This window comes from Ursus maritimus, unplaced genomic scaffold (genome assembly GCF_017311325.1).
Source record: "Ursus maritimus isolate PB19 unplaced genomic scaffold, ASM1731132v1 scaffold_2, whole genome shotgun sequence".
In the NCBI taxonomy this organism is placed as follows: Eukaryota; Metazoa; Chordata; class Mammalia; order Carnivora; family Ursidae; genus Ursus; species Ursus maritimus.
The window spans coordinates 27,221,456-27,242,455 of record NW_024424452.1 but is presented as its reverse complement, the minus strand read 5'-3'; the positions used below and the strand labels follow the sequence as shown (position 1 = coordinate 27,242,455).

The 21,000-nt window shown below is 55.4% G+C and overlaps 2 protein-coding genes across 7 annotated transcripts in view; one reads left to right on the top strand and one right to left on the bottom strand.

Annotated features, from left to right (window-relative positions):
- Positions 1–1,368: 1,368 nt before the first annotated feature.
- NTAN1 (N-terminal asparagine amidase) lies at positions 1,369–13,166 on the top strand. Of its 5 annotated transcripts, none has more exons than XM_040635299.1 (10): positions 1,369–1,526; positions 6,534–6,636; positions 6,713–6,778; positions 7,081–7,189; positions 8,251–8,324; positions 9,409–9,462; positions 9,949–10,002; positions 10,956–11,053; positions 12,332–12,445; positions 12,926–13,166. In XM_040635299.1, the coding sequence occupies exons 1-10, from the start codon at positions 1,446–1,448 to the stop codon at positions 13,103–13,105; spliced, it is 933 nt and encodes a 310-aa protein (XP_040491233.1). In that variant the 5' UTR covers positions 1,369–1,445; the 3' UTR covers positions 13,106–13,166. The 5 variants fall into 5 exon arrangements, with proteins under 5 accessions (XP_040491233.1, XP_040491232.1, XP_040491234.1 ...); XM_040635298.1 differs by having other exon boundaries at positions 1,370–1,526; positions 12,831–13,166; XM_040635300.1 differs by lacking the exon at positions 6,713–6,778 and having other exon boundaries at positions 1,370–1,526; positions 12,831–13,166.
- A 564-nt stretch (positions 13,167–13,730) lies between these two features.
- PDXDC1 (pyridoxal dependent decarboxylase domain containing 1) overlaps positions 13,731–21,000 on the bottom strand; it is a 52,345-nt gene continuing 45,075 nt past the window's right edge. For both annotated transcript variants that reach the window (XM_040635296.1, XM_040635297.1), the window contains exons 17-23: positions 19,597–19,768; positions 18,838–18,956; positions 18,420–18,541; positions 17,149–17,241; positions 16,968–17,064; positions 15,952–16,056; positions 13,731–15,449 (exon numbers count right to left, since the gene is read on the bottom strand). In XM_040635296.1, coding sequence (XP_040491230.1) covers positions 15,190–15,449; positions 15,952–16,056; positions 16,968–17,064; positions 17,149–17,241; positions 18,420–18,541; positions 18,838–18,956; positions 19,597–19,768 — 968 coding nt within the window. In that variant the 3' untranslated portion in view covers positions 13,731–15,189. The remainder of the gene's footprint in view (positions 15,450–15,951; positions 16,057–16,967; positions 17,065–17,148; positions 17,242–18,419; positions 18,542–18,837; positions 18,957–19,596; positions 19,769–21,000) is intronic.

Here is a 21,000-nt window from a genome sequence, read left to right as displayed (position 1 = left end):
CTTCTTTGAAAAATGCATCATACATTAAAGGAACATCTGTGTGTGTGTGGGGGGGGGGTTGGTGAAATTTCCTTGGGAATTCTAGAAAAAGGATTTTCTATTCCTCTTATTGAAAAGCAGGCTTTCATTTTGGGGTCGGAGTTCCAGGGTCTATCCTGTTGTCTGTCTGCTATGGTCGGCTCTTCCTTAACGAGAAGTGGGTGAATTTATACGGGTATGAAAGGACCAGGGAGTTCTCAGGTGTCACAGATAAAACACTTGGCATCTCTCTAGCCAGCTGTGACCTTGAGCAAGTCCGATCTCCACTTGGAGCTGTATGGTGAACATAAGGATCAGCAGCTAGGGTTGGGAGGATTCAGTGAAAATGCGTGGAAAGGCAGGAGCTGTTTAGCTGCCTTGTGAGAAAGTAGTTAAGCAGGAAGCACTGCCACGGAAGGGTCTTTCCAAGGCAAGGGTAATGTTCATTCTCTCCACACCTATTGCCTCCTTGGTACCGGCTGAAGAGGTCTCAACTGGAGAGGAAGGGCCCGTGTTTGCCTCCTGCCAGGCATTGCTCATTACGGCGGCTCGTAGTTCTCGGGCCTAGAATCCCCTTGGGAGCTTTGAAAACCGAAGGCGGTGGAGTACAGACGCCATTCCAGCAGTGTTTGCTCTGTGAGGTGGCTCTTCGCCTCACCACTAGTTTTGTAAAGTTGCCTTTTGGTTAAGGTATTGTGGAGTTGGGTCTATTTTAAGGAATATTTCCAAATTTCAGAACAGAGAGCCTCTGGGTAAGAAGCCTCGCAGCCAGGGACCTATCCTCAGTAGGGACTGGATGGTATTTTGTGGATCTTCACTCCCAGGGTTCTTAGCCCATCAGTGAGTGCCTCCTGGACGCCAAGCAGCAGGTGTTATTGATGATTTCTAAATGTGTGGGGGTAGCAAAGTTTCGACTCTGTTTTACTGAAAATTCCTATGGAGCAGCATAGCAGGTTCCCCAACTCGGATAATCTGCTCAAGGTCACGGTGAGAAGTAGTAGAGTCGTGATCTTGACTTGGGGCAGTCAGACCCCAGAGCCCACACTCGGGCCACGCTGGCTGATCCGCGAGCCGAGCCAGCGAGGGCACCAGGAGCCGAGGCGCCCTTGCGGTCAGCCCGGCTCCCCGCCTTCCCTGGTCGCCCACGCTTTCGGGACTACAGTTCCCGGCGCCCCCTGCGGAGGGGGGGGCTGGCCGTGGGCCGCTCCGTCGCGTTTGGACTACATCTCCCACAGGGCCGTGCGGCCCCGCCCCCGATTTCCCCAGCCGCTCCGGGCTGCACCGCCCCCCCCCGTGGGACTCCATTTCCCGGCGCCGCCCGCGGGGGGGCGGAGCGCGGCGGGGCGGCCCGGGGGCGGGGGCCGCGGGCGGCCCGGGGCTGGGGAGGCCGCCGCCTCCCTGGGCCTGCCGGGGCGGCCGCCTCCGCGATGCCGCTGCTCGTCGAGGGGCGGCGAGTGCGGCTGCCGCAGTCCGCCGGGGACCTCGTGCGAGCCCATCCATGTCTGGAGGTGAGCGGGGCCCGGGTGGGGGGTACTTCGAGGCGGGTCCGGGGGGCCCTGCCGGGCGGGCCCGACCCTCCTCGCCCCACCGCCTCCAGCCGCGCTCCCGGAGGCAGAGTTTAAACTTGGCGCAGCGGAGCGGCTGGCGGCACGTCGGGAGCCCCGGCCGCCGGCAGCGAGTCTGCCTTGGCTCGAGGCGTCTGTGGGTCTTTCCCCTCCCTGGGACCTTCGAGGGCGTCTGCCGAGGCCTCTCTTTCCCGGAGGAGGGGCCGGCGGCCCAGAGAGGTTAGGCGACTTGCCCGAGGTCGCACAGCGCCGCGGCCGGAGGGCGCCCGGGGACTCCCCGACCCCGGGCAGGCCGGTCTCCACCCCCAGCCGGGCTTGGCCTGTTGAGGCCAACCGGGGCAGCGCCCCTGCGCGCTGGCACCCGCGGGGGTCTGGGCCCCGCGGGGAGCGGCTCCTCCCGGCGGGACTCCAGGTAGGGGCACCCGGCCGCTCCCCTGGGTTTCTCCCCACCCCCCGGGGTTTAGGGCCCCGGGGTATTTTTAGCCAGAAGAAAGGGCCCTGCTTTTCCCCCAGCTGAGCCGCGTTGAGGACCACGCCCTGATGGAAGGGTTAGGTTTTGTTTCGTCTTCCTGCTTTTGTCCTCAAATAGATCTCTGAACCCTTAGTCCGTGCTAATGCAGACACCGTTTGGAAAGGGGTCCACACCTCTCACGTGCTCCAGATCTGGTTAAGGGGGAATCCGTCAGTTGATTGGAGATACGAACTGAGGAACAAAGCCCCTTCTCACTCAGACGTGAGGCAGAGGAGCTTGACCTAGCCTCGAGGCTCGCGGAAGGTCGTGGCGGGTTTCCTGCCAACTGTTGCACACTTCGAAATTATTTTGTCTCTACACTTGTGTTGATTTCTGCCTTGATATGCCCCCCAGAACAGAAGCTTCCCAAGCAGAGAGTGTGGTGTTGCTCTGTGTCCTCCGAGCCTAGGGCAGCCCCTGGCCATGAATCTGCACTTGGCAAAATATTTGTCATATCCATGAATGAGCAGAAGGACCCCTGAAAATGACCTGAAGGATGAGGAGTTACAGGGCTTTAAAAGGGGGCACCTGTGATTCTCAGCCGTCGTTTCCAGAAAACAGACGACCTACTCACAACTTAGCCGACCTCAGGGCCCCGTGCTAAGCGCTTTCCTCGGGCTGCCTCGGCTGTTCCTCGTTAACTAGCGAAGTCGGAGTAGGACTCTCGAAGGGGAAGATACTTCAGCTGCCTAAAGAATTTAGGTGACACTATTTTTATGTCTCTCTGAAAATTTCTGTGATAAAAAGTTAGAAAGGTGAGCGTTCGAAGCAGCACACGCCGTGAGTAGTCAGGAGGGCTATGATAGGGGGTGGCCGGCCCTCTCGAAGGCCTGCTGTGTCGTGGGGGCCAGTGTGCATTCCAGGAAACTGGGGGTGCTCACCTGTTTTGCATCGGGCTGAGGGAAGCAGGCTGCGTGCAGGGGAGAGAGCGGAACGGGGAGGAAGGAGAGGGCATTCTAGCTGGGCAGGTCCACCTGTGCTGCGTGGGCGGGGGGGGGGAGCACCCCGAGGGCTGGTCACGTGCCGGGTGCCCGGGCGCCAAGGGGGCGAGGGAAGAGTGGAAGATAGAGACCCAGGGAGGTGGGGCACACGGGGCTCGAGGGCTTTCGGTGGGTCATTCAATGCATAGGCAGTGGGGTGAGGCGAAAGCTTTCATGGGTTTTTCTCTAACAAGTAGCGAGTCCCCTTTGTAAGAACTAACATAAATGTCAACAAGAAGACCACAGCCACTCTTCACTTTTTGACCTTGACAGAGGTTTTTCTTTATATTGGAATGATGTGCTTCTGAAAGCGCAAACTGCACTGTTCGGTGCTGTGTCTTTTTCACGGACCCATCTGGCGTGTGCGGTGGCAGCAGTTAGGAGCCCGTCCCTGCCAGGCCTGGCCCAGCCCCCATCGCAGGGACGAGGCAGGACGTGCCCGCAGGACGTGCCCGCAGGTGCTCTCACTAGGCCCACTTTAGAGACCAGCGCTCGGAGGCACAGACAGGTGGAGTGAGTGGCCCAGCGTCCCACGTCCTGGGAGTGGTGAAGCCCACATGGAGACCCTGGCGGCGTGCCTTTGGCTGGAGTGCGGCGCTGCTCTGTCTGGACCCCCATGGGGGTCCCCCCTGCTCTGTGGGGCTACTTACATGTCATTACTGTGAAAGAAAATGGAAAACCCAGTTCCTCAGTCATACTGGGCACGTTTCAGGTGCTCGTGGTTAATGGCTACTCTGTGAGGCAGGGCGGGTCTAGATGGTGGTCAGCACTACAGAACATTTCCTGGGGCTGTGCTCTCTTCGAGCCTTTGCTCTTCCCTAGTCACCCACTGGTGCTTGCTTAGTAGGCAGGCCCCCAAGTATCCCGCTGAGCGTGGTCCCATAGAATTCCGCGATTCGAATGCAGCCTAACTTAGTTCCTGCCTCTAAGCATGCAGGATATTTCTAAATCTTCTGCGTTATGTTCACAGAGCTAAAGCTTAATAACCCCCATAATTATTCCCACAAGTGAAATTGCTGGACTTAAAGGGTTTCCGAGGATAAAAGGGGTGTAACAGTCAGCATTTAGAAGCAGTGACGCTGGCAGCCATCGGGGAGGGTAGTGTGGATGGCGAGGGGGACCAAGGGGGTCAGGGAAACAGGCGGGCATGGGGATAGCCACCCAGTTAATCCCCACACAGGCTAAGGAGCAGATAGCGTCATCCCCTTTTCCCCGGGGGAGGAGAATTTGCAGGAAGAAATGACAGACGATAGCAGCAGGGGTCAGGGACACATGGTCCTACTAAGTGATTGGCTAAGACAGGGGTCAGCAAACTCCAGCCCTGGGGCCAGATGCTGTCTGTGGACAGCCCGTGAGCCACGAATGGTTTTTACATTTTTAAATGGGGGGGGGGGGTACAAAAAATCCAAAGAGGAGTATTTTGTGACATGTGAAATTATATGGAATTAATTCAGATTTCGGTGTCGCCCATAAATAGTCTTCTGGGGCCACAGCGCCCGTCTGTTTGTTTACGTGTTGTCTCTGCGGCTCTCAGGCTACACAGCAGAGCCTAGTGGCCGCAAGAGGAGACCGCAGCCCAGCAGAGCCCAAAATAGTTACTCTCGGGCCCTTTTCAGAGAAAAGTTTGCTGAGCCCTGGCATCGGCGAGTGGCGTTGTGGAAGAGGAGTTGGGAAACAAGGGGCTGCTGGAGAGGGGATTCCGGGGTGAATCCGAGTGTCCAGAGACTAGCAGACGTCGGGAAGACGGGGCTCCTTTATTTCAGGAGGGGTGGGGGTTCGTAAAGTGGCTCTCGGTGTTTTTCCACAGCGGGGAAGTTTGGCTAAACTTTTTTCCTTTCTTCAAGTGGGAAACAAAACATCGCGTTCTTGCCCTGTGCCATCGGTTCGTCTGCTGATTTATGCTCCTGTCTGGGAAATAGGAGCCTGGGCGGGGGGAATGGGACGTCGTGATTTCCGGTCTCGGGGACGCAGGCTGAAGTTCCTGGCCCCACACACATGGCCTTGCTTTTGGGGGTGCGAAAGTGGGGGTCACAAGTTGCCTTCGCCCTCCTTCCCCCGCCCCCGAAAGAATAAAGCGAAAGGCGCGCATTCCAGGGATCACGGGAAGGAAAAGTGCGTCCTCCCGTGTCTTACTCTAAGGTGAGAAGGTGCCCTGGGCGTCAGAACAGTGAGTCATCCCGGGACGCCTGGGTGGCACAGCGGTTAAGCATCTGCCTTCGGCTCAGGGCGTGATCCCAGCGTTGCGGGATCGAGCCCCACGTCAGGCTCCTCCGCTATGAGCCTGCTTCTTCCTCTCCCACTCCCCCTGCTTGTGTTCCCTCTCTCGCTGGCTGTCTCTCTCTCTGTCAAATAAATAAATAAAGTCTTTAAAAAAGAAAAAGAAAAAAAACAGTGAGTCATCCCGGTCCTGCCCGGCCGACACTGTGGTTCCGGGGCTCCTTCTGGTTGGTTCTGCCGCGGAGCCATTCATATTGCTGCCTCGCTTCCAATTCATGAAAGTTGATGAAAAGAAAACAACGCGGTGTAACTCATGAAGCTGATCGTGGTGGGTTGGTCGATTTATTCCTGCATCTCGTGTGTGACGAGGTCAGCGAGCAGCCCCGTGAGACCCTCAAGGGAAGGGGGAAGGAGGGGTGCAGTGTGCGTAGCCGGCAGTGATAGACCGTGGGGTACCAATCCGACGTCTCTGGAAAAGGTTTCCGTTTTCATGAAAGAATTTAACCCCCTGAGGTGGGGGTTTTATTCTTATTTTGAATGTTTTTTTAGGCTGACTGCCTAAGATGTTTGTTAGACCTCAGTTCTGGTGCCCTTGCGGAGGGTACATCGCGTCAGGCGCGCGCGGGGACTGCGCGAGGACTCGCGCTCCTGGTCCGGGGAGCGAGTTCGGACAGCGGCCCTATCGCGGCCTCTCCTCGGGTGGGCCGACGAACGGCATAGTTGGAGCTTTTACATTTTTTTTGTTTTTTTACACTTTTGTGTCGTTTCCATTTATGTCGCCAAAGCATCTGCCTGTGGAGCCTCCGGCCTTGCTGGCCACTTGGCCGTGGCGAGCAGCGCGGGGAGGTGCGCGTTCAGTGTGCATACACAATGCGGGGGGCCCGAAGGGGGAGGACCAGACAGGGGACAGGGACAGTCCTAGCCTCTCTCCCACAGGGGCAGGGGCTGTGGCTGCGGAGCCGGCCGGGGCCCAGACACCCCGATTCCCTTCCCAGTTGCAGAGTTGGGCAGAGTCTCTGGGTCCTGAGTCAAGGCTCGTCTTGTAGGCGCATCAAAGAACAGAACTTGCCTGTTCCTTTGCCTTGTCCCCCACGATAGCGACTGCCGCCCCGGTAGCTTAGCCGGCCCGCCCAGCAGCGCACACACACCGGGCCCTGGGAGCGTGTGTCTCCCGCCACCTCACTGGGTACTCAGTCCTCACTAATTTCCATCACTATGTTATTTTTTTTCTTAATTAAACAGGAAAGAGCCAGACTTCTCAGAGGTCAGTCTGTTCAACAAGTGGGACCCCAGGGCCTTCTGTATGTTCAGCAAAGAGAGCTGGCAGTGACCTCCCCACAGGATGGTAGGTTAGGAAGCAGTGAATTGGGCGTTACCCCCCAAGGCTACGGGATATTTTATTCTATTTCTTTTTCAAACAGGCTCCATCTCCATTCTGGGTTCTGATGATGCCACCACTTGTCACATTGTGGTCCTGAGGCACACAGGTAGGACGAGAGGCACGAAGGAGACCGGTCCTTAAAGCGGCGCCCCACGTGGGGCCGTCAGAGCCTGCGCCTGGGCGTCCCAGGGTCCCGTCTGACGCCCGGCCTTCTCACCTTCTCTCGAGTCTGCACGGTGGCTCCCTGTGGCCCGGGGCCGAAGGGTTGGCGGGGCAGCACGGATGTTTCTATTCTTTCTTCTTTCAGGCTACCCAGAGATGAGGCGACATGAAGGGACAGGACTAGGTGTGGCTCACGCCCCGGGTTCTCATCAGGAATAACCTGAGTCCTTCCACCCTCTTCTTCAGGTAACGGGGCCACCTGCTTGACCCACTGTGATGGAACCGACACCAGAGCGGAGGTCCCCTTGATCATGAGCTCCATCAGATCCTTTTCTGAGCACGCTCAGTGTGGAAGGTGAGCTCCGCACGCGTCTGTCTCGTGCTGTCGGGCACCGTGCACCATGGTGTGGAGGGGCTGGCCGTGGCAGCCACGCGGGAGGTCACGGCCACGGGGTCGGCTTTCTCCTGGGGAGCAGAACTGGCACAGCATCGGCCCCTCGTCGGTGGTTCTGGGGTCGGACGACTGGGTGACGGGTACAGGTCAGGAAGGTCTGACTTTGAACCTCCAGCCGTCTCTTCACTCACGTGCTTTTAGAGGATCACGTGTCAGACGTCGCTTTGTTAGACCCCAGATGCTGTCTCCCTGTATTCATTCATTCATTCGTTCGTTCAATCGTTCTTCCGGCGGTCGCTTGTCGGGGGCTCCTTCCCAGCCAGAAGCTGTTCCAGGGGCCCAGGCTGTAGCCGCGAACAGAGTGGACAGGAGCTGCCCCCGGGCGCTCCCGTTCTCAGGCAGGGGGCCCTTTGGGAAGCCCCACGGGCTCTTAGGTGCTGGGAAGGGCTGGAGGCAGCCGGGGCAGGGGAGCTCTGCCTGGGTTTCATTCGTGTCACCCCGGCTGGGCCGGCACGTCCTGTGCCCCCCCCCGCCCCCCCGCACGCTGCTCGTAACTCGGTGGGAGGGATCTGGAACTAACGTGGTCCGTCTGGGTGAGGGGGACGGGAGGTAGTGCGGTGAGGGGCCCGCTGCTGTCCCCGTGTCCGCTGCCTCCCCTTCCCAGCCCCGCGCGCCCTTAGGCAGAGACAGGGAAGAGGTTTCTGGAAGTACCCCGCACTGGGTGGACGTGCGAGGTAGTCCTGCGCCCCCAGAGCGGTGCCACTCGCCAGCAGACGCGGCCCCCCTCGGCCCTCACGGCCCCCGGGCAGGGTCCCCGGAGGCGCGTGCAGCCCTGGCAGCCTCACCTGGTCCCCCCAGTGCCGCCCAGATGTGTGCTCCCTGCGCCCCGGCACCCTCGCGGCCAGAGGGAAGCGCTGCTCTAGAGTGACGCCTCGTGGCCACGGAGCTGAGATCGCACGCACCCCGGGGCCCCTGCGGCTGCCGCGAGCGGGCCTCTGACCACCGTCCCGTCTCTTTGCCAGGCTGGAGGTGCACCTCGTGGGCGGCTTCAGTGACGACAGGCAGTTGTCACAGAAGCTTACTCATCAGCTTCTTAGTAAGTACACTGCTTTTTCCCCAACTCGGGTGAAAGTCTGCACCCCCTGTTGCTTGCGTAATCCAGTCCTCGTTAGTGCAAAACCTCGGAGGGCCCCCCTGCTTGGAGCACCGGGCGCGGCTCAGCCGGGACTCGTGCAGAAGCGAGGGGCACAGAGTTCAGTTTTCAGGGGCTGATGGGCTGGGGGCCTGATTTCCCGAGCAACAGCAGTCGACAGGGTCCAGAATGGTCGGCACTGGACCGTGTACAGACAGAACCGCCCTGTGGCAGGAACGTCCATTTTAATCTGCCGAACCGCGAAACGCCGACGATGCCCTTGTTCTGCCTGCTGAAGCAGCGAGCGTGAGAGGCAGCGGGGCGGGCACGCTCGCGCCCTGGAGCAGACGCTGCTACAAGCCGTGGGCGAAGCGACCTGGCATCGTGGCTTAAGTCCTAGAAGGGTTTCATGTCCCTTGACCCAGTCATTCCCACCTGGGAAAGTAAGAAAATCATCTGCAACATGCACAGATTGATTTATGCCCAAAGATGGGCGGTAAGAACCTTTACATTAGGAAGGAGTCTAATGTCCATTAGTAAAGACACTAAGGAGCCATCAAGCAAGACTTAGAATTACGTGGGAAGGTACGTGTGTGCCGTGGGGACAGACAGCTGCCCGCCCGCTGTGGGCTTGGGGCACAGGCCAATGAGAGGAAACGCACACGCTCTTCACTGCTGGAATTATGGACGTTAAAAACCCATATACTCCTTATACTTGCCTGTATTTTTTTTTTTTTTTTTTTTACAGTGATCAAGTTTTTTATGACTGTTGATCAGGAAAAAAGTTCCTGAAGAGTAAACAGCTTATGAGTCAGTGCCCCCACCCCAGCCCTCAGCAGGGAGAGAACAGGGGTGGCCCCGGTCAGGTTCCTCTGGGCCTGAGGCGAGCAACAGGCCTGTCACTTGGCAGGCCGGGTGCCGTGGCATCAGTCCGCGGGAATCTGGCCTCTGCGGACGGGCCAGCTTGTGGCTCCGCCGGCTGCTGTCCCTCGGGCCCCTTCTCACCTTGCTCAGCCTGTGTGTTGCTAACGGAGGACTCTCATTGTAGGTGAATTTGACAGACAAGAGGAGGACATTCACTTAGTGACATTATGTGTGACAGGTGAGTTCTGCCTCCCTCCCCAAGGCTGGCGCCCTCCCCCCTTAAAGCAAGACCTCGCATGAGCACCTCCGTCACGGGAGACGGTCTGGCAGCGCTTGGCTGACACCGGTCCCACTGGCATTGCCTATGGCCACGTCCCGCCCCTGCCCCGTGCCGCCTCTGTGGACACCCTGTCCCCCACCTTCAGTGCAGCTCCTCTCTCCTTCCTGGGGCTGGTCAGAGGTTTCCTCGGCTCCTGGGAAGGAGGGAGCAGCCGCCACACGTGGCAGACCTAGAGGCTCTAACTTGGGACAGGACGCTTTGTGGACGATCACCCCCACTGTCCGGGGACTTGGCAGGAACACAGGAAACCAGTCCCTTTTGTATTCTGATTTGTTTCCTCCTTTTGCAGTGTGGCCTCCTTTTTGGCTTTAATTATAGAACATGACAGCGATTGTTATTTCTTAGAAATCAGATCTTAAAAAGAACTTTTTTTTTTCTTGTTAGAATTAAATGACCGGGAAGAAAATGAAAACCACTTTCCAATAATTTATGGCATCGGTGAGTAGCGCGTTTCTTTGAGGGTCAGAGCCCAGCCCCGTGCGGACAGGCTGGGCTCCGGTCCGAGGCTGGACCACGTTGTGAGCCCGCTGTGGGCACTTAGTGTGCGTTCCTGTCCTGGCTGCTCGGCGGGCCCCCGGGCAAGGAGCGCGCCTTCTCTGACCTCTGTCTACGAATCAGAGAATGTCCGCAGCCTGAGACCACGAAGGACACACATGGGGGCGGGTAGAAAGCGGAGCCAGTGGCACTAGTAACAGGGCTTCAAGCAGCCGGGGCCACGCCGCTCTCGCCGGGCCAGCCGGGCTCTCCGCCAGCCGGGGCTCCGGGCTGGGAGCGCATCTGCGTCTCAGTTCACATCGGCAACCTAGTCAGGTCTGCTTGAGAACAGTATTCCTCCTAAGGAAAGTGAAACGCTCTTCCGGCTCAGGAAAACCCAGAACCCTCTCCCGCGACAGCCCTTAGGCCCCCTGAGGTGGAGAGAAGGGTGAGGCTGGCTATGTTTGCCGAGGCCGCATCTGTGGGAGTTTACCGAGCTGTGCGCACAGCTGTTCATTATTTCATTCCTTAGAACTGTGTGTCTGAAATAAAATTTAAACAAAACCCCCAGATTTGGCCACTACCCCAGGCCCCATTCTGCCCCCAGCCGCTCAGATCCGTGTGGTCACAGGGCCGAGCAGGGAGGTTTGCCCCGTGTCTGTCCGGAGGGATGGCAGGCCGCCCGTGGGCGCAGGGGAGCCGCACCTAGTCCGGCCCAGGCCCCAGCTCTCTGCGCCACGGGCTCGGCTGAACAGCTGCGGGTCCCTCTCCGCGAAGGGGGAAGCTACGGACTCTTCACAGTGGAAGCGGAAGATGACGACTCTCCCCTGTCTCCGGGAGACTTACCAAGTTCTGTTACGTGTGGGAGAAATATAAGACCTTGCAAACTTGCCATTTGTGTCTCTTGTCCCCCACAGCTGTCAACATTAAGACTGCAGAGATTTACAGAGCATCCTTCCCAGATCGGGGTCCAGAGGAGGAGCTTCGTGCTGCCCGAGCTTTAACAGGAGGACCAGTGAGTTTGAAATCATCTTTGTGTTAAGGGGTTCAGGGGGGAAAAAATGGCACTGCAGTCCAAAGCCTCAAGTTTTATAGACCTTAGAAGTGAACAGTTTACAGCAGTTTCTTTAAAGCTATAAAATGATCAGGGTTCACCTCCCTCCCACATGCAGCACAGAAGAAGAATGAAGGATTTAGGCGGTCAGCTCAAGACCCCAGTTCTCTGCCTTGAAGGCGTTGAGGGGTAACGTTACGTGTGCCCCCGCCGTCCAGTGCAAAGAGAACGGACCCACTTTACTTTGTGCAACCTTCACCTATACATGTGTCCCGAGGAAAGGACAGCCAGGCAGGGGGGAGAAGAGGGGTCTCCCTGCACCCCGGCAGCACACACTCCTCTAGACCAAATGGATAATCCGAAAGAATGATCACTTTTCACAAGTCTGATCTACGGAGATGCTTTTAATACTAACACCTTAATTTTGAAAGTTAGAAAAATAAAAACCTAAGACTTACAGGCTGTGTAAAAATGCCTAAAGGGTCCTTCACCCCTTCTCTGGTGAGCAAGACCAGACAGCGCACTGACAGCCCCCCGAAGGTGTGTGCACTGGTGAGCTGTCGACACTTTCACCAGAAAATGTTTGGCTTCAGAGTGAAGGACGGAGCCAAGACAGGTTTTCGCCAAGCAGTTCACAGGGGGACACAGGTGGAACATTCCTTGTGCGCTTTCTCCAGCGGCACGGTCGCCTGGACTCCGCGCAGTCTAAGGAGCCCAACCCCCCCACTGCTGGTTAGAAACTGCCACTGGCAGATTTGGGAATTCAGGGAATTGATGGTTCGGTAAATGAGCATTTTTACCAGTTGGTTTCCCCTTTTGATCGGGCGGCCCGTGCTCTGCGCTTTCACGTTGCCAGTAAGTAGCTGTCGGGGCCCAAACAGCGAGGCAGCGTTTCCTGCAGCGCTGAGTCCAGCGACCGTGGACTTCAGTCAGGCTCCACCAGGTCTGCGGCCCGGCTCGGCTTCCTGGAAGCCCGCCCAGTGCCTGTCCCTCTGAGCCTCAGGTTTTCACCCAGAAGGGGGAAAATGCTAGCTTCCCAGAAGACTTGTCGGGACTGAAGGAAATACCTCCTGTTACTCAGTGCAGTAGCGGCTTTTGTTATTAGAGGAGACGTTTTCGAGAAGGGTGTCATCCAGGTAAACGCGTGACTGTGGGACTACACTGGGACTGGCGTTCCTGGTGGGGTCTGAGAAGCTGGGAACGCCCCTTACACTCTGTCTTTGAAATGTTCTTTCTTAGATGATTAGTATTTACGACGCGAAGACAGAACAACTGCGCATAGGACCGTACTCCTGGATGCCGTTTCCACACGTGGATTTCTGGCTGCAGCAGGATGATAAGCAAATACTAGAGGTGAGAATTTACAGGACGGGTACATCTGAAATCTCTGCACCCTGGTTTCTTCATCTGTAAGGAAAAAAGTGTTTAGGGCGGAGACGCTTTCTTTTGGTGGGTAGTAGTGAGTTTGAGGACGACATCGGCAGAGCCTGTGTAACTTCTAGATCAGCGAGTCAGGTTCCGGCGAGGCATCTGTGGGGCCGGAAGGTGGCAACCAACTGCTTTTTTCTCATTAATGTAGGACCCCTGGCGTCTTGGGTAGTTTTATAGTGGGGATGCGCCGGGCGATCTGAACACGAGGATCCATGTTTAAGAACACGGAGCTACTTTGACAGCTCTATCAGGGGAGGTGACAGAGCCCGCTTGTTGCCGTCTCATACCCAGAACCTTGTTTTTCCAGAACCTTTCCACTTCGCCTCTGGCCGAGCCACCCCACTTTGTGGAACATATTAGGTCTACCTTGATGTTTTTAAAAAAACACCCGTCTCCCACCAGCGCACTGTTCCCTGGAAACCAGGCCCTGCTCTACAGAAAGAACGAAGGTGGCTTATGGGAAAAGATCTCTTCTCCAGGAAGCTGAACCCAGGATCACCAAAGACGGCAACTTGTTGGCCTGACCGAGACCGTGGGGGTTGCACGGAACGCGCGTCAGACTTTACATCCGCTGAGGCCTAGGTCTCCTTCCTTACTGTCCTGCAAGTGACTTTCAAAATAAAATCTTATTTTGGCAAAGGCATTTGTTTAGGTTTACTTTCTGCCTCGCTGAAGCTGACCTCCAGCCTCCCCTTTTTGGTATGAAGGGCACCGGAGGAGCCGCCTGCCTCGCGATTCTACAAGCAGCCATTTCAGATACGCGGTGAGTACTTCTCATTCTGTTAAGTTAGGGGATAAAGGAAAAACGGTAAGTTTGTTTAAAAAGCAGTAAAATGCAGTAAAATGCACTAAAATTCTGTGAAAGTTTATACATCTCACAGAGGGGTTTTTTTTTGGCCCCAAAATGTTTCAGAAGCATCAATTCGAAAACTGGAATTACACTCCTAGATGAAAGAGTTAAGGGTTCGGAAGGAAAAACAGAATCTGATCAGTCGGCTCTGCGATATAATTAAAATAATGTCCTAGGAAACTACATTTAATGTGAGAGTTACACAGAGCCACTGACAAGTCTGTTCTTCAAAGTATAAGGTCATTAAAATGCCAAATTGTGATATAGGTCAGCCCTGCAGAGACCTTTAGGTTTCTGAAGTTGCCGCCCTACAGACCGACGTGTGCGTGATTACCATGTAGAAACTGAACTCACTGGTGACAATTTCAAGAACCTTTATTGAAACCAACATTCAAATAGTGTCTTAAGGGTGAAATTGTTTCAGCAAAACCAATTTAACAATTCCAAATATATATATAAAAACATTTAAAAATTAATCTTGTTAAAGGTGATAATTTCCCCTTTCCCCATTTTATCTGCTCTACTTCATTGCACCAAATAAACAGGGAAGACTTGAATCATCTGCACCAAAAAAAAAAAAATTTGCATTTTGACAAGTGCCAAATGTCCGAGATCACATCCAATCAGAGTCGTCTAAGTATAGGCTTAATATGGTGTAACTAAGGCTTCCAACACAACAGTCCCCACACCCAGTGTGAGTCCCCACTAGCTTGAGGTGTCCTGCAGCTTGACTGGGCTAGGCTAAAGGCACCGGGGCCATCACCTATGATAAACGAAGAGACGCAGTACTTCTGGAAAAGGACAAACGGGCAGTAAGTACTTCCAGTTACTTCCGCAGTGGTCTGGCTTGAGCAGCCTGAGCGAGAGGACTTTTCTGGTTCTTGTTGGGCCCAAAGTCAGCCCTTTGGGGTGCTAGTGGGGAAAAGCCATAGAAGCTCCCACGTCACACAGGTCACAGGGACACTTATTGTAGACTCGGAACTTAACGGGGTGCCCCACAGCATAGCTGAGGTTAAGAGTAGCGTCTCTGTCGGGTTTTCAGATATTAAACATAGAAATGAGCACAGTCTGTACCTGTGTGCCGATTTAAAAGCTTTACCAATATTTAAAAATATATATATGGTCAAGAGTTTTACTCTTCATAGATAGTCCTTTGTTTACAAATAGTACATAAAGGGAGAAATGAATCTGCGGCAGGGGGCGTCGCAGACCGCAGCGTGGACCACCACCCCGCGCCCCCTGGGGGAGCAGCAGCGGGGGCGGGGGGCGCGGACGCTCACAATCCCACTGAATCCTGTTCTCCTCCAAGCCAAGCCAACCCCGCTGTACGCGGCAACCTGACCAAACCGAGCACGGACCCCAACACGGCACACCGGGCCGTCTCTCCCATACGGCAGTACAGCGGAGACCCCAGAGAGCTCTAAAGCAAGCTGTCTTAACGAAAAGTTCTATGTAACCTCATACAACGTCTTATGTTTTAGAAAGGTAAGCGCAAGTGTTTCAAGTGGCAGGCACTTGAGATTCTAAGTGTTCTTTGTGAATTGAAGTGTTTATGGTAACGTGGGGGGAAACGGTACTAACTACAGCTGCGTAGACAGAAACAACAGCAGTTGCTCTGCCTACCCATGGAATCAGACACGTTAACTGCCCGTCTAAAAAGCCTGGCTTTCAGGCATGCATTTGTGCAAAAATCCCAGTTAAGCACAAATGACAGTAATTTCTCTTGCATTAACATGTGGCACGGTTCACATTTTCAGTCTAACTTCATCTTCCCTGAAACAATACTCAGTACAGTCTCAAAGCCAAACACGGAATTTTATCTTAAGCTGTCCGGTTCTTCTACCTGTGGCTGGTCATCCTCGGGGTGCTGGGTCCTGTTCTGGAGGACCCCCGGCTGCTCGGCGTCCTGCGGGGTGGGAGCCCCGGGGTGGAGCTCGGGGCTGCTGGTCTCCAGGGCCGCCTGCTCTGGCCCACCGGACAGATGCTCCATGTTTTCCAAGTCTTCAATGTGGCTCACTGAGCTTGTCTCACTCAGGGCATCAGAACCCCTCAGGGACCTCTTGAAAGGCTTCTGGCCTAGAGAAAGAGCCATAGACCGTGCTGAAAGCTCTCTCTGCCAGGAGCAACTGCCTTATTCAATCCCAAGTGCTTCTGGAGAAACCCCTGCCATCCCCAGCCCTGACGCCCCAGAAGTGATGGGGTGAGAAATGTGAACGCAGGACGCCAACGTGGCTTCCGAGGCTGGGAACCTCCGAGGTCCCCATCACGAAAAGCTCAGGTGAGTCAACACCAGGTTCAACATGATGCCAGCTCTCAAGTCCCTAACTTACCCTGTCAAGGGCTACGGAGAAATTTCTCCAAGGTTTAAAGCTCAAGGCAACAGACATGGTTAAAAGGACAGCTGGTCTTAGGTAAAGAAAAATAGGACGTTGGGTCAAAGCACCAAGAAAACAGAAGGGTACAGGTAACACCTAACAGGAAAAGCCCCCAGGATGCAATAGTCTATGATTCCAAGGGGAGCCACCAGTTCTCAGGGTTCGTAAACTCACACATGAAGATGTATGAAGATGTAAGGTACCTGGAAGTCTCTGCTTCGTGCGGGTGCCTGAGGGAGTCGGAGGTGGTGTGACTCCCGTGCCTTGGACCTTGTAGACGTAGGTGTGTTCCGTGGACTCCAGGGAGCCTGTGGAGGAAAGAGCGAGAAGGGTGTGCAGAGGCTCCTGGCACAGGCCACTCTGGGAGCTGACCCATGCAGTCTTGTTCCCTGAGAAGCTTCCTCTGCCCTGCAGCCTCAGTCAGACTAACAGAGCCTTTGGCCCTCCAGAAATGCGCTAGGAACTGGGGAAAGTCACCTCGCGGCGGTCCTCACAAGGCCCAGCCCTGCCTGCAGTTCCACCCTTAACCTCCCCAGGTATCCTCTGTCCAAGGGACAATCGTCAGCCAGCAGGATGGCCCGAGCATGCCTGGGGATCCACGTACGAGTGGGAAAGGTGCTTTAGCCAACAAGGAACAGATACCTCTCTGCTAAGGGCTGAGGCCTGGCGTGTTAAATCAGATTACAGTCCTAGGACAACACTGCCGTCATTTCCAAGGGAGGGGCCCCAGGCTGAGGGAGCTGTTCCCCCAGTAGAACAGGAGAGGAGGAGACTGACAGCAGGACATCCTCTTCCTCAAATCCCAGCAACTAATACTTGCCGGTTGCCTGGTCTGAAACAGGCTGGCCCGGGGCTCCCACTATGATCTCCTCTCCCCTTTCAGAAGCAGCCTCTTGCTGGGGCCAGGCACTACTGAGACGGCAAGAAGTATTAACGCTGGGCGTTGAGCAAAAGACCCTGCGTGGAGAATGGGAACGGCCGAGGGAGCACGTTCCCCTGGGACTCCAGAACGGGGATCCGCTCTTGTGCCACTGCAGCCGTCGGGCAGGAGAGGGAAGACGCTACAGTGCAGTGTCCCTGTGGGCAGAGGCATCTCGTCTCCTGGGACAGGTTCCCCTGCACAGACCCAGCGCTGAGCACGGGCCGTGTGTGCGATCCCAGGAACCGGGTCAAAACTCTCAAGATGAATGAGACCTGGGAGGATGCTGGTCAGTCCTACCTGCTGTTAGGTTAAAGGTTCTTCCCTTCTGTGAAGCCTGTACTGGAGAAAACCAGTTCAGTACGGACCCCACGACGGGGATCTGCCGCAACACCCCCTGCAAAACACAACCATTGCTCATGACCATCCTGCCAGGGGCGCCCAGTGTGGCGGCAGCCGCGAGGTCTGTGCTCAGCCTCACCTCTTCCAGAAGTCGCTCCTCATTTGCCTTCTGCAGCTGAACCTGAGCTTCCTGAATCCCTTTCCGAACCACCTCTGTCATGTTTTCCAGAAGCTGTTAGGACCAAAAAAGACATTACTTGTCCAAGGCTTTTTTCTTGTTTTTTTTTTTTTTTTTTTTTTTAAGATTTAGAGGAAGACAGAGGGCGCACATGCGCCCAAGTGTGGGGAGGAACAGAGGGGGACAGAGAGAATCCCAAGTAGATTTTGTGCTGAGCACAGAGCCCGACATGGGGCTCGATCCCATAGCCCTGAGATCATGACCTGAGCCGCCATCAAGAGTCAGACACTCAACCTGCTGAGCCACCCAGGCGTCTCAGGTGCCTAAGCTTCGTGCCCAAGACCTACAACCATCACCACAGCATGGGCGACATTTTTCAGAATATTAGTAAATGGAATTCTGCACTTTCAAATGTCAGGATACAGAGTAAAAGAGGATTTTAACCAGAAGGGGATGCAGTGCCTGGATAAGGAAGACACGCCTTGGTGACCAGCCTCACTTGCCAGGGAAGGAGAAGAGAAATGTGATCTGAGTGTCTTACCGACAGAAGACACACACTGCTCAACATTCACGGAAATGGAGTCGGAAGGGACGGGGCGAGTTTAGAAGAACCTTTAGGAAGTCCACCCAAGAATGAATAAAGCTGGCTCCTCAGGCTCACAGCCCACTTCCTCCTCTCCCCTCCCGACCAGGAGTGGGCCACGCACACACCCTGGCCCCCTCAGACCCATCTTGCTTTAGTTCCTTTTCTCTGCTTCTGAGGGTTCTCTACTGACTCAAGTACCTGGTTCGCAGAATGACCATGAAGCTTACAGCCTGGTCTCAGTGCTAATTGGCCAAAAGAAGGTCTATTATTGGAGGAAAGTTCTGCTGTGAGAAACACGTGCCTCACGCAGCCCCAGGACCAGCTATGCTGGTCCTCTCACCCTGTCAGGCACACGTGACTGCGTCTTCCCGAACACTCGGCTACCCCTACCTCTCCCCCACGGCACTGACCGCCTCGCTGGCTCTGCGGCTCTCGGCCCCCCGCTGTGAGCCCACCCAGGGCAGGGACTGTGTCCAGTCCTCATGGGCTTTTGGATTCCTGGCACAAGCTTCAGCTCACAGGAAGCATTCGTGCACTTTCTGGGAATGAAGAGGTATTTCTGAGGGGAGCTGCGGCTGTTGGGACCTCAGCTAGCTGCCTGGAGAAAACCCAGAAAAGGAATGAGACAGAGATCAGGCTTACAGACCCGTGAGTTCTCCTCAATTTCTCGGGCTGTGACTGCAATGGTCTCCACTAGTTCAGAAATATCCACGTCGTCACTCGCCATGCCAACGTAAATACAGCTCTTCATGCTTTTATACTCCGGGCCTGCGGGAAGAGACAACCGACCAACTCGGCTTCCAAGTCCTCGGTCACGAGGCCGCCGGGGCCGTCTCCATACAGCGGCATGACCGCGCACAAAGGAGCCTCCCTCACGGGGCGAGCAAAGTGGTGCCAAAACGGACACAGGGCGCCCGGAGAGACAGCAGGAGGGGGAGGGAGCTAGCTCACTCTAGAAAGAACGAAACCAGCATTTCCTCTGAGGAGACAGAGTCCACCGTCCCTTAACCAGTTAGAAAATGGCCTTTCAAAGTTCAGAGTTGACTTATAAAAGTAGTAGTTACCCATTTTAAATGTAAGGTCAGATTCCAGCTCATTTAACTTTTTCAGGAGTCCAGCATGGATTTTTTCCCCTTCTGGATCTAGTTTCAAACTGCTCTTATCATCACTGGCATGTTCATACCTACAAACAATATCAAATAACAGTATTTCAATCTAAAAGATCAAAGCCTCTCCGTACACACGACTGCACGTGGCGACTTCCAAGAGTGTGAGACACATGGGCCCAGGAGCCACTTGGAGCGTCTCAAGGTCAGACACCGTCAAGAACATGGCAAGGAAGGCCCAAGGCTCTAGTCCATGAAGCAGAGAGAGGCCGGGTCTGGAAGGCTCATTCGTAATAGAAGTAGGGAGTCTCCCCCTCTGCCTGGAAGGAGACGGTCAACAGCCACGGGGTAACCGTGCGCTGAACAACGGAGGGCAGAGGCGTGTGCTCGGCTGGCGAGCTGGGTCCTGGTCTTCGTGATCTGTGACACTCTGCACCATCTGTCAGTTGTGTCAGTACGTGTCCCCACCCCCCACAGTCACCTGCAAGCTGGCACAGGAAGCACAGGGACCCCTATTTCACTGAGGGCAAGGGTGGCTACGCGACCGCTGCGCTGGGCTTTTCTAAGTGCCCAAAACGTCTTGTTGAATTTCCGTTAGACATGTACGCTGGGACCACACGTATTCACCGTCAGTTGCTAAGCCAGCCCACACAGTGACCTGCCCGGCGGGCTCTATACGGCAGAGGAGGACCGCCAGCCGAGAGGCTGATCCCGTACCTGACAACCCCTATTCCAGGCCAGTTCGGGTCATCTACGTGCAGGAGACCTGCTGTTGCTGTCACCTCCTGCTTGAACTCCTCCCGTAGCTGCAGCGTGCAGGTCAGGACGGGCAGCCTACTCTGTATGCAGCTCACGAGCTGGTCCACATCCTCCCCCCGAGTGCCTAAAACTGAAAACGTCCCCAGAGTGTTAGACAAATGCATAAGGAATACGGTGAAAAACAGGGCAGGGCTCCCCTCCCCTTGTCAGGAGGTCAGCGGCTCCAGGGGCATCTGGTTAGCAGGAGCTGAAGCATTAACAAAGGAAAGAAAAAAAGCCACTAAGCCCATATGGAAAAATCGGGTGTTATAAACTGACACCACCAGCTCCTGCAGTTGTAGACACAGCTCCCTCTTACACAGAAGACAGAATGAGCCCCCTGATGTCACACACTATGAAACTCCAACAGAAATCAGATTCTTCTCACAGCACTCCGCTCAAGTTATCAACATCGTACCGCAGGCTAAAAAGGACGAAGCAAGCACACGGCTCTCTCCACGTGAACATCATGGGGAGAGAGGGATTCTGGGGGGTGTGTGAGGGGAGGCAGGAGGGCAGGCTGATGACAGCAGCACCTAGGACAGCCTGAGAGCCCCCAGGGCTGCGGGGACCCCACATCACTACCCCGGCCATGTGACTCAAATGGGGCAAGGGATCACACTAAGCCTCCGCACGTGCTGCCTCGGGTGTCCTCAGCTCGCTCTGCCAGGGTGAGAGACTAAGCCTCTGGGGCTAGGCCCCCGCACAGCAGGTGCAGAAATCACTGGAACATCGGGAGGCCACCAGTCATCTTCATGGCGGGCTTTTCTCTGCAGGACAAATGCTCACCTTTGAACAAGTATCTTACCAAAAATGCTAAAAATATCTCATTAAAAAAAAAAAAATCACAGGTTTTCTGAAAATCTTTGAATCATTTCAGAAAAAAACATCATCAGTTTTTAATGTATCTTTTGCTAGCGGATTTTTCAGGCCCACAGCACTGAGGCAGGCACTACCTGCGTGCACCCCGGACACTCTGTCGTGAAAGCCCACGCACCTGCAGCCGTCCACTTTCCAAAACCTCTACAGTGGTGGCCCCCAGCCTTTGCGGGTCCATCCGAACTGCCAGGGGAGCGGGAAGGAGCACAGCGCACGGGCTCCGGGGCCCGCAGAGTCTCCGCAGGCGGGGCAGGTGCTGCGGGTTCCGGAGTGGCGCACGTGCCCCTCACAGGCAGTGTGGACTCAGCACCAGCAAGGGACAACGAAGGGTCTTAAGACACCAAAACGTAGGGAGACTCAAGTGACTGTACGAGGCTATTTCTGGGAAGTTACTCGGGAAAGCTCATCTACCTAAATGTAGCCCAAAGGCAAACAAACAAACAA

Bases quoted from the DNA above. Each gene is read 5' to 3' on its own strand.
- NTAN1 (XM_040635299.1), top strand. From the start codon at position 1,446: ATGCCGCTGCTCGTCGAGGGGCGGCGAGTGCGGCTGCCGCAGTCCGCC. The intron at 7,190-8,250 runs GTGAGCTCCGCA...TCTCTTTGCCAG, and splicing joins GAGCACGCTCAGTGTGGAAG to GCTGGAGGTGCACCTCGTGG. The intron at 8,325-9,408 runs GTAAGTACACTG...CTCTCATTGTAG, and splicing joins GCTTACTCATCAGCTTCTTA to GTGAATTTGACAGACAAGAG.